The sequence below is a fragment of the Epinephelus moara genome, chromosome 18 (genome assembly GCF_006386435.1).
Source record: "Epinephelus moara isolate mb chromosome 18, YSFRI_EMoa_1.0, whole genome shotgun sequence".
Lineage (NCBI taxonomy): Eukaryota > Metazoa > Chordata > Actinopteri > Perciformes > Serranidae > Epinephelus > Epinephelus moara.
The window spans coordinates 16,946,994-16,958,086 of NC_065523.1; the positions used below are offsets into that span (position 1 = coordinate 16,946,994).

Genomic DNA, 11,093 nt, shown 5'->3' on the forward strand with positions numbered 1-11,093 from the left:
ATTTATTCCATTGAAATATCATTGATGTAGCCTATAATAGAAAAGTGATTTATCTTTTTATAAATGAAAAAAGGCACATCTGCCTCATTTTTGCTGTGGTATCGTGATACTACTCAGAACCATGATATTTTCATTGGTATCGTACAGTGGGTCCCAATTTTGGTACTGTGACAACACTAATCTGGAGGGGGTTCATCTGCAAAAACGAATGCAAAACTAAACAACAATATTCGGTATTCAGTACTCGGTATTCGGCCAAGCGTTTAATATGATTTGGCTTCGGCTTCGGCCACAAATTTTCATTTCGGTGCATCCCTATGTGTGACTAACTCACCCAAGTGTGCTGGATTAGCTTCAGCCTCATTGTGCATCAGGGAGTCGAGGGTGCGGGGCGACATGGGGAACAAGTCACTGGTGTTTCCAGAGTTTGTGCTGTGAAAAAAACAAACAAGAAGAGACGACAATTTGTATACTATACACTGAAATTCCCACTGATTATTCATACACACACAAACACGTGGATTCCTGCCATACTGTTTGTCCTCGTCAAAAATACTTTCAATATAACTAACATGACAACATCTTTGTCATCCCACTTTACCACAAGTGATAAGCTAACAGCCACTTACTAACTTGTGTACGTCAGTGTCTGTCTTTGTCACACTGACCACAGGACTACCACAAACAAAACGGCTGTGATTGAGCTGCAGTGTTTAATACACATATCAGTGGTTAATGAGTGAAAAGGTCACTCCATCAGACTCAACATAGGAAAACAATTCATCATTTGTGTCAGTGTGCAAAGTCGTGCCTCTCAGAGAGTGCAGTAGATGCAAAATGGGATGGATCTGTGGTGAAATACTGATGCATATTTAGATAATAATATCAAAATACTAAAATTAAACCAGGAAAGAGACGGCAGCGGGCAGATTTCAGGCAGTGCTGAGCACACTAACACAATATGTTAAACACTGAACTGATGTTAATAACAGCTATGGTTAATGTCTCAACAGGTTAGTTGGCTGGTGGATCGAAACAGGCCATTACATTTTTTATTTTATCTTGTTTCTGTCTTCGTTTAAACTGACATGGCTTTTGTCTCGTCTATTTCGTGGAATAGAGGGGGAAGGTCCCTCCCCTTCTGGAGTCCCCCACGGGACCTTATTCTGGAAAATAACATGTATGAAAGTCACATCAAGAGTGTAACATTATCTTATCTGCTGTGTTTTACCAAGCGACTCCTGGTCTTTCTATCAGATGGGATCAAAAGAACGAGCAAGACCCACTGCTCGTGTGAGTGCACCCCATTACGAAACACTCAGCCATCTCAGCTATGGGGAGAGAAGGAGTTATGACAACTTCTGGGTGTGTAGTCTTTTTAATTACGCATTTCCACAGACTTATATCTCACCAATTTTACGACAAACTGCAACTTTCTTGACTTGAAAATTATTTTCTATTTGGCAAATTGCGTATGTGTAATTCATGGCACATTTCCAACTGGATCAAATAAGTATTTGTCTCTTGCTGTTGATTATCGTACACATTTCTTTCCAAAATAAGGTCCTTTGGTGGTCCACCAGAAGAGGGGGGACTTCACCTCTCTGTTCTGAATCGGTCTGGAATTTTTTTTCATCAATAATACTATTATCTGAGATCTCAGCAATTTTCCTCAAACAATCAACAATTGGAGTGATGAATCCATGCAAATGGAGTTGGTTGAGGAATTATGACACAAATTTCGGGGAAACAGTGCGACCTGACCAAATGAAAAACTGATGCATGGCAGGGAGATGCTCTTGTACTAGGCCCAGGAAAAAGTGACGGTGAGTTAGAAAAACAAACAAGGAATTATGTAGGTTGGCATACTGCACCAACATATCCCTGGCACCCACCCACCCATCAAACACACAAACAAAAGTGACACACAAAGCCCTACATGCCACCTCCCGCCCCCGAGCGCCTACCCTGGGAATCCGTTCCCAAGCAGCTCACTGTCCGGCAAGTCCATGAACACGGAGGGACACCTACGGAGACAGGTCAGGATCTCACTGAGCAAGCCTCACAACCCACCAGCACACCATCAAACCCACGACCAACCAAAGCACACATGGCTGAATCGCCTGTGCATTCACTCCTGACACTCACCTGCAGCTCACCCTCCTCTCCCCATCTCATTTATTTTGTTGGATTATCTCAGATATCCAGTACAAGTAACAGTTTGCAAAATGAGCATGGAAGAGAATTCCCATCAGAAACGCTCACTAAAAACACAACCTTATACCAGGTGTAAACTGCAACCTGTCTGAACTTAATCTTCATATAATCTAGGTTGACAAAAAAAGGGTGATGGTTCATTTAGTGACCTTGATGACTCACAGTGAGAGTAAAAACAGCTTTGTTCTCTTTTCTTTGAAAATTTGGCAATACTTGCCACATTTTAAACACGTTTAAAAAAAAAAAAAGAGGAAGTGCAGATTTTGAACAGGAACACTGACAAAGAATCTCTTGTCTTCATAAAAAAAAATAACAGTTAGAAAGGAGGGCTAAGGTAAGTGGAGGTCATCAGGTGGCATGAGATTTCCCGTAAATACTGATGACTTAAAAGATAAGAGAAGGGTGACAGATACTTACGGGGTAACGCAGATGAACTTTGTCTTTAAGTATGGTTGAATAGCTGTCACGGAAAAAAAAAAGTTAGCACTAAAAAAAATACTGACCACAATGGAAAAAATGTAAGAAATAACATGCATACTAAGCAAGATTTGTTGCTTCTCTTAAACTGTGAATAAAGAACAAGGCGGTCACTTACAGCTCGTGGAGTCTCCTCCCATCTCCGGCTCAGGAGCTGCTTCTGGCCTGCAGTATTTCCCAAAAGCTTCATCTTTGGGGATGTCAGGGTAGAGGTACACAAGAGGTGACACCAGGATGTTGGTGGCATCCATGATCTTGTAGCCCATGATGATGTCAGCGAAGGACATGCTGTTGAGCTGCTGCTTGGTGTAGGGCTCCACTGACTGCATCTGGGTCTTTCCTAGAAATGTAAAGAGAGCTCAGTATCACAACAGGAAATTAAGTTAACACTGGGGTAGATACTCAAACACTAAAAGCAAAAAAATATTTACCGCTGATGTCTTTCTCCACCCATGTAAATGTAATGCCGCCTTCCTTGCTGCTCTCACTGAACCGCAGCAGAAAAGTGCCGGGAGGTTTCGGACTAAGAATGGCCCTCTCTCTCTCCTTACTGATGAAGCCCATGATATACCTGCAGAAAAGCAACAGGAAGTCATGTATTTAGAGGCTCAATTTTAAAATAGTAAGCCTATTTTAAAGCTGTTGAATAGTGCATGTCAGAACACTGTCAGGCAATCCTAATGATTGCTCAGGGGCTTGTAAACAAAGAGCAACCTCTCACCCTTCATTCCACAGTGCCAGGATGTACTTCTTCACCAGGTCAATGATGTTGTCCAACCACACCCAGAAGGAGAAGCCTTTGCCAGCCATGTTTTCCTGTGAACAGGAAGAAGAACAATTTTTCACATTGCAATACAATGGCAAGATGGCAGATCAAACCATATGTGTTTTTTACGTCAGTACCTTACAGAACTTGGCCCAGGTGATCTGACAGCCAGAGTAGTTGACACATGGCCCTGAATGGACAATTACAGAACAACATCACACATTAAAATATGGCACAGTATTAAGTTCAACAATTTTGGAGACTTTAAGGGCGAACACCCCACCTAGTAATTTCTCAGCCAGTGTTGTGAGCTGTTCAATGGTCAGGCCTCTCTTGGTGGTGGAAGAGAATTGCCAGCTTAGGACCTCAGCCACCTGGTCCCACGTCCCCACTGGAGGTTTGGTGAAGAAGTTCACATTCTGTCCAGAGACACACAAGACAACATAGTTTAAAAACAGCTCTTTTCCCCCACCACAAACAGATGTACAACTGTGATAAACATCCTCCCCCAGCAGAGTTCATCCACTTACCACCAGAGGGTGCTGTCTTACCTTTGGGTGGTTGGTGAGCATGTTGTACCACAGGATGGATGCCCAGGCATTGGGCATCTGGCAGATGTTCGAAATGACTACCACAGGCAGAGAATGAGTCTGCACAAATGGAAAAAAGGAATATATATATTATATATTAGCAAATACTGTTAAGTTTGGATATTTCTTGCCCACATTCACACTTGCACAATGGTGCAAAAATGTTCCTGCTTTGATTTCGGTATATTGCCTCGTACTAGAACATCTACAGGTGGTTCTGTCATCTTGCACACAGAGGGTATGCTGCTGATCTTAGCATACGATATTATCCACAGTCCCACACAGACATTGCAACCCGAGATCTGGCTTGAATTTATGACAATGATGAAATGATAGTATGTCAAATTCAGTAAGTGAAGGCCACAGAGAAGGCATGTTTTAGTGTGCCAACAAACTGACCGCCACGGAAAGTTGAAGTTCTTGTTTAGTCTCTTACATCGTGGTTATATAAAACAAGAACAGAATCAGATTAACTAGCTATCAGTTAATCGCTCTGTAGAATAACCCCACCACTGAAATAGAAAAAGTCAGGCAATAAACAGTAGACACCATCGCATCTTTTGACTGACAGTGCAAGTTTACTTGACTTATAGCTTGTCTTCACGGCAAGGTTATTATGGTAAATAATGCTAAACTTAAAACTAAAAATAGGTGGGGAAAAAATATTTTAGTTAACTAAAATTAAGATAAAAACTAGACTATCATAAAACAAAGACAAAACAAGCATGAGGAGGCATTAGTGAATATTATTTAGAATATCTAGACTGGGGTGTCTACGTAACTGTGAGTCAACTACCTTTACAAAGGGTTTTGTTTTTTACTGTAATACTGTAATATTAGAAACTCTGTAAATCCTGCCCCTGCTAAGTACCCCACATACTATGATTTGACAAAACAATTTAAAAAAAAACTAATACTAATAGTGAAACTAATTAAACTATACTTAAAACAAAACTTTTTTAAACAATAAAAAGGAAAGTGAAACAATCCACTCTGGAAACTAACTGAAACTAAACTGATGAAAACAAAAATTAAAAAGGAAATAAAAATAAATACTAATAGAAATACTTTACTATTACAACTCAATCAATCAATCAATCAATCAATTAATTTATTTTATTTATAAGCCCCATATCACAAATCACAATTTGCCTCACAGGGCTTTACAGCATACGACATCCCTCTGTCTTTTGGACCCTCGCAGCGAACAACGAAAAAATCCCCAAAAACTTTGCACCTTCTGTCAGAGGGAGATGTTTGTTTTGCCAAGAAGACAAAATTATTGTTACAGACGGTGTGGATGTTGCTGTGATACCCACACAGCTTCTAGTGTTTTGACTCAGTGCCACACGTTGGTGGAAGGAAGCTCTAATACATAGTGACGATGGTTTGTGGCGTCTACATACTGAAAGAAACATGTTTCTGACTCACAGAGGATACAGGAAAGTTTCAAAATCAAGCTTTGCTTTATCAGATAGACTCAGTGCTAATTACCCTGTGGTAATAGTTGGGTCATTAAGGTCAATAACTGGGTTGATGGAGGAGTAGTTTTACTTTAACAGCTCATTTAGAAGCAGCGGTGTGACAGTCTCCGGTGGTGGGCAGGGTTTGTTAATGACTCATTTGTCTGGTGATTTACTTTGCATAAGGTGTCAAAGAACAATGCCTTAACATTGTGCTTTAGAGTTTCGTTGACTTCTGGTGTTAAACGAAAGCTAAACCGAAAATACAGAAACATCTCAAAGTTCATGACGCTGAGATACTGACTGATACTGACCTCCAGATCGATCTTCAGGCCTTGATGATAGACTTCTGTCTCAAAAGTGATAAGATGGAGCTCCTCTGTGACAATCAGAGAGGCCTAGAAAAAGCAGCATATATAGCCTTTACTATACAAAATCTAAACTGCATGAATACACTGCTCATCTGTATCAAATGTCAAGAGAAGTGTTTAATGCAGAAGTTAAACCAAAACCTACCATCCTTACAAATATAACACAGTAATCTTGACAACTTGAGAACTAAATTACACTGCCGAGTACCTTAACAGCAATAAATTAAACTATCCCAGTGTACTGTGTCAGAAATTGTACTTACATCGCTATTGGTCCGGCCACCATTACCACACCTCTGTTCTCTCAGGGTCTGTAACAAACAGGAAATTAGTGCTTGATGGCAGGCTTTTATCAGATCACTTCATCACTGTCATGCTGTAAGAGCTTTCCCTCTGTAACTCACCAAGTGTTTAAACTCTGCTGACAGGCTGCCATTGTTGGACTCTTCCATGTTCATAACTTTTGTGTTGGTGCCGAGGATGTTAAACTTTCGTGACCTAAGAAAGTCAAGAAACAGCAGAAAGTGAGACCCTTTTCTCAAACAACATTAAGTAAATAGTGAGGCTTGAAAAAAAATAGTGTTCTTAAAATTTGTACCCTCGAATTGCAGCCACATCCCCAGATTCCCTGAAAAATAAACAGTTAAAGTCAGTAAATCAGTTTTTTCTAAGGCGTTAGTGATTAAGACTTAATATAAATGCTAGAACCTCAGATAAAAGAAAAACTCACTTGTCGATGCAAACTTTAATTTTCAGCTGGTAATTGAGTTCAGGAAACTTCACCAGTAACCTGAAAAAACAAGACATCATATTAATGAGGATACAGAATGTTGCACTCTATCATTCAGGACACACATGTTGCCATTAAAATGTGTAGAAGTACTTATGTTGCCTGTGACACTTCAGTGTTGCCAGCCTGCATCTTACCTGACTTTATTTGTGAACTGCACTCCTGTTTTTATGACCAGAGGTCTGTCTGGATGCATGGGCATACAAGGCTGTCTTTCAACCACAAAAGCACTAAAAGACAAAGGGGATCATGTTTCAAAGACAAATTCCAGCCAAGGTCACAGGTGTCTAATGATTTGCAGCTTCTAAGTGCGTCTCACAGTCTTCCTTCAGAGAATAGAGACGGTTCAGATATCATCACAGTTGCTAAATGAAGACTGAGAGATGCACCTGAAAGCTCTCTATCAGTCACGAGTGGAACTTTGAACTCAGAGTCTCTCCACTATTGAAAGTCTCCTTGTTCCTATGTGATCATATCAACTCTTGCAAAAAATGGTCTGGGCAGATGTACTGTGGAGATTTGTGACATGCCGTACCTCTTCATCAGGTTTCTGAACAAGTCCACAATCTTCTCCTCCAGGGCGGGCCGGTGCTGGATGATGGGGTCTCCTTTGTAGGACACCTTCTGCTGAAGCTCCTCCAGCTTCTTGATCTGCTGACGGATCTGAAGCTGGGACTCAGCCAAGGATGTGATCCTGGTTAGAAAATTACAGCCAGTTCGAGTTAAACATTCTTGATAAAACATGCCTTTAGTTGTTAAACAGACTCAACAATACTGGTGGTACTTGGCACATTCAGCAAAAAATTTGGGTCATGTCTGCATAGATGGAGAGAGGGAACCAAAAGGATAAACAGAGCAGAGACTGAAATCCATGATCAGTCTGTTAGCTCTATTTATAGTGTAGAAGACAATCACAACTGCTTGCTAGAAACTGTAATCATAACCATACTTCTTCATATGACTCTTATGGTTTCGGGATAAAACATTACTGCCGTTGTGACAGTTTCTGGCAACATTTTGACCATTTGTGGGAAATATATATTTTAATTGAATCATATGCTTCATTAATGCTTTAAAAATGCATTCCTGGTTACCATGTTTCGAGGCGGTCCAGGCAGATGTTAGGTGGACCTCCAATACAGGCAATTTGCTGCCTTCTCTTCCAGTCTGCTAGTTCTTCATCTGTCAGGTTCTTCTGTACATAATCCATGGCGGTCAACAAGCCTCCCATCTCTGTCACAATTTGCTACAAGATAACAAGCACAGCATATTAAACAGTTGATTACAAAGTCCCCGTGGGTGATGCGACTAGCAGCTTTACCACTGTACAGTATGTTACTGGGTATTTTCCCATACGGTCAACCTGGTGGCCTAGCATGTAAAATGTAGCATGGACGACAGTGGCGCTTCCAGTTTCATGACAGTAATGGCAGAAAACTACACAATGGAGTGTTTTCTTCCATTTGTGCTAGCTGACAGCCCCGAGCTGGGTGATACCATTAACCACACCACCGTGAAACAAGAGGTGTTGTTCCATTTGCGAACAACACCTCTTAGTTAGCTCACAACATAGTAAAACATAGACACCCACCCTCCTGAGCTGGTCCAGGGCGCTCAGCATCTGCTCGAGCTGAGCCATCTTCTGTCTGGTAGCAGCTGCTTGACTGTTCCCGTTAAGGTCCTGGGACAACTCTGGACAGGGAGTGGTCACAGGTCAGTAAACATGAAATGTAATCTATACCACAAAACCTTCTAATAACTGTTTATTTGAGACGGAGTGACAGTTTTTCTAGATTGCTGACACACCTAATTTTTTTTGTCACCTCTTGCAAATGTGTTCACATTTTTTCATTGGTTTCACACATTTTTCACATCGTTTTTCAAAACACTCAATAGAAATCTCATAGAAAGACCCAACATTCTGTTGGATTAATTATGTTACCCAGAGGAAAACATTTATTAAAGCTGATGAAATGCACTATGGACACTTTATGGACACCACAGCTGTCTGCTGTTTTGCACATACAATCACTTGCACTAGATGTGCTCCCTTTATCCACTGCTCATTCTCATTCACTGCTGCTCATTATTATCCACTTCCTATTATTTTCATTATTATTATTATTGTTATTTATCGCCGACTCTTGGATTTTTGTACTTATTTGCATGCCTAGTTATTTAAGTTTTTTAAGTCTAATTTTGAAATCTTTAATATCTTTTTCCTTGACTGCTGTAACACTGGAATTTCTCAATTATGGGATCAATAAAGGTGTATCTTATCTTATCTCTGATCTTATCTTGTACAACTTTTCAATGAGCAGTCAGTCCTTATTAAAAAAAAATTATCTATAAAAAGATGCCAAATCTGTGTTGCTATTTGCAAACATGGATCAAAGAGGCCAAAGGCGCATAAAAATGAATAATGAATGTCATAAAATAAATAAGGAGAGCTCTTTTGTTAAACATTATTATAACAGGGCTTGCTGGTAAAATCATCTTTGGAGAAAACAATACAGTTCATGCTGCAACGTGCTTGCTTGTTTTTTTTGGCACTTACTATAACTATGTAAAGTATCAACAAATGACACAGGAATATTGCATAAATTAAGGTTAAACTGGTTCACAATGATAGCTGTATTTTGTTGTCCATGGTGTAATAACTGACTGAAAGAATATATTAATTTGACCATAAGTTGTGTTGTCTCATGGAAATGTTTGCTACTGCTGCATGTTTTTAATGTTTTATGACTGTTAAGTGCATTTTGCAAACAAAATGAGTCATTTTGGTCAGCGACCTTCACCATAGGCCTTTGTGTGCACTGCTATGGAGATGCAACTTCTGAATGGACTAATGTGTTCAAGCAAATAATGAAAACTCTTAAATCTAACCAACGAATCAATATCACTGCTAAAGCTAAGAGAATATTAATTAGGATATACCTCCTTGGCTTTTCAGTGTCTTGTAATTGAAGTCAAAATCATCCTGCAAGTTCTCAAGCATTTTCATCTTCTGCTCCATATCCTGAAGAACAAAAACGATGATTGATTTATGACAAGACAGATTTAGTTAAACTTAGATAGTGTTCAGGATTCTTTACACTGCATAATCAAATCCTTAATCGGTGAGTCTCTGATGGAAACTAACCTGCACCCGCTTCCTGATGTCTTGGAGGTTGTGCTCCAGGATCTGCTGCTTCTCTGTCACTACTGTCCCAGTGGGATGTGCTGCCTGACCATCCTGCAAGAAAATACAACATATACTAATATTTAGAACCATTGAGCCGACCCATTTATGAAGAAAATTCTGATTGATAGGTGTGTGTGAGTTGGTTTCAAAGTCATACTATAACACAGCTATACCACCTAAAATTAATTTATTGAGGCTCTTTGATGTATGAATGCTGCCACTGGGTTGGTGTAGCATTTCTCTACCTGTGCAGCAGAGGTGGCAGTCTGCAGCAGTCTTTGCTCCTCCCACAAACAGCGGGCAACAATTCGGGCAATATCCATCGGCTTCTCCAAGTACTTGCTCTGCAGATGCTGTTTGATCCTGCGCAGGTTGTGCTGGTAGAGGACATTGTTTTCCTGCAGGAAACGGCTGTACTGCTGGTCTATTTCTCCCAAGAGGTTGTGGAACACCAGCGTGGCGTGTGACTCCTTATTGGCAGCATAAGCCCTTGTAAAGAAGAGGATAAGGTGATCAGGATTTATGATTATCTCTGGTTCCTTCTAAAGGCCAATCCTCTCTGAAAGCATTTTTAGAAGAGCTTTTGACATCCATCACACGCATCTCACTGAACAGATCATGCATCATCTTACATTGACAGACTCAGTGTGGAGTCAATGACAAGACGCTTATGCACCGCTCACTTCCCACTCAAGTCTTGCTTCAGAGGGGGATTCCCAGTAAAGGAAGGTAAAAGGTGAATACACAGTTCACGTCACCTACACAGCAGCTATTGGGATCTCATCAAAACATCCTGTACCAAACATGAGGGAAACTACTAGAGGTAAAATATACTACTACTACTACTACTACTAATACTTCTATCTTATGATAATTTAATACAAATTGGACATTAAACACTGTTGTGCAGGTAATACTTCTATTTCAATTTGGCCTTCAAAAAAAGAATCTTAGAAGAAAGCTTCATCACTCCACCCAAAATTGTTCAGTAGCACTGTGATATATTATATGCATGAGATCCCTGTAATGACGTCATAAGGGAAGAAAAAGCCATGATAAGGAAGACAGTTAAAGCAGGGCTCAACAATAAGGATTGCCCGATTGCCCGGGGCAAGTAAAACTCACGGTCGGGCATGTAAACTAACAACTCACTTGCCCAATCGGGCAAGTTGCTAAAAATAGTAAAAGTTAATAACTAATTGATAAAATAAATGTATTTTAAAACGTGCTCT

At 40.2% G+C, this 11,093-nt stretch overlaps 1 protein-coding gene across 2 annotated transcripts in view; it reads right to left on the reverse strand.

Moving 5' to 3' along the window:
* stat3 (signal transducer and activator of transcription 3 (acute-phase response factor)) overlaps positions 1-11,093 on the reverse strand; it is a 19,062-nt gene that overhangs the window by 3,171 nt on the left and 4,798 nt on the right. Inside the window, exons 3-23 of one of the 2 annotated variants that reach the window (XM_050070142.1) lie at positions 10,107-10,350; positions 9,820-9,912; positions 9,615-9,696; positions 8,266-8,366; positions 7,769-7,920; positions 7,210-7,368; positions 6,812-6,904; positions 6,615-6,674; positions 6,483-6,512; positions 6,289-6,382; positions 6,148-6,195; positions 5,828-5,911; positions 4,012-4,110; positions 3,744-3,879; positions 3,598-3,650; positions 3,416-3,510; positions 3,126-3,265; positions 2,813-3,034; positions 2,635-2,677; positions 1,968-2,027; positions 335-432 (exon numbers count right to left, since the gene is read on the reverse strand). In XM_050070142.1, coding sequence (XP_049926099.1) covers positions 335-432; positions 1,968-2,027; positions 2,635-2,677; positions 2,813-3,034; positions 3,126-3,265; positions 3,416-3,510; positions 3,598-3,650; positions 3,744-3,879; positions 4,012-4,110; positions 5,828-5,911; positions 6,148-6,195; positions 6,289-6,382; positions 6,483-6,512; positions 6,615-6,674; positions 6,812-6,904; positions 7,210-7,368; positions 7,769-7,920; positions 8,266-8,366; positions 9,615-9,696; positions 9,820-9,912; positions 10,107-10,350 — 2,186 coding nt within the window. The remainder of the gene's footprint in view (positions 1-334; positions 433-1,967; positions 2,028-2,634; positions 2,678-2,812; positions 3,035-3,125; positions 3,266-3,415; positions 3,511-3,597; positions 3,651-3,743; positions 3,880-4,011; positions 4,111-5,827; positions 5,912-6,147; positions 6,196-6,288; positions 6,383-6,482; positions 6,513-6,614; positions 6,675-6,811; positions 6,905-7,209; positions 7,369-7,768; positions 7,921-8,265; positions 8,367-9,614; positions 9,697-9,819; positions 9,913-10,106; positions 10,351-11,093) is intronic. The other variant, XM_050070143.1, reaches the window with a different exon arrangement.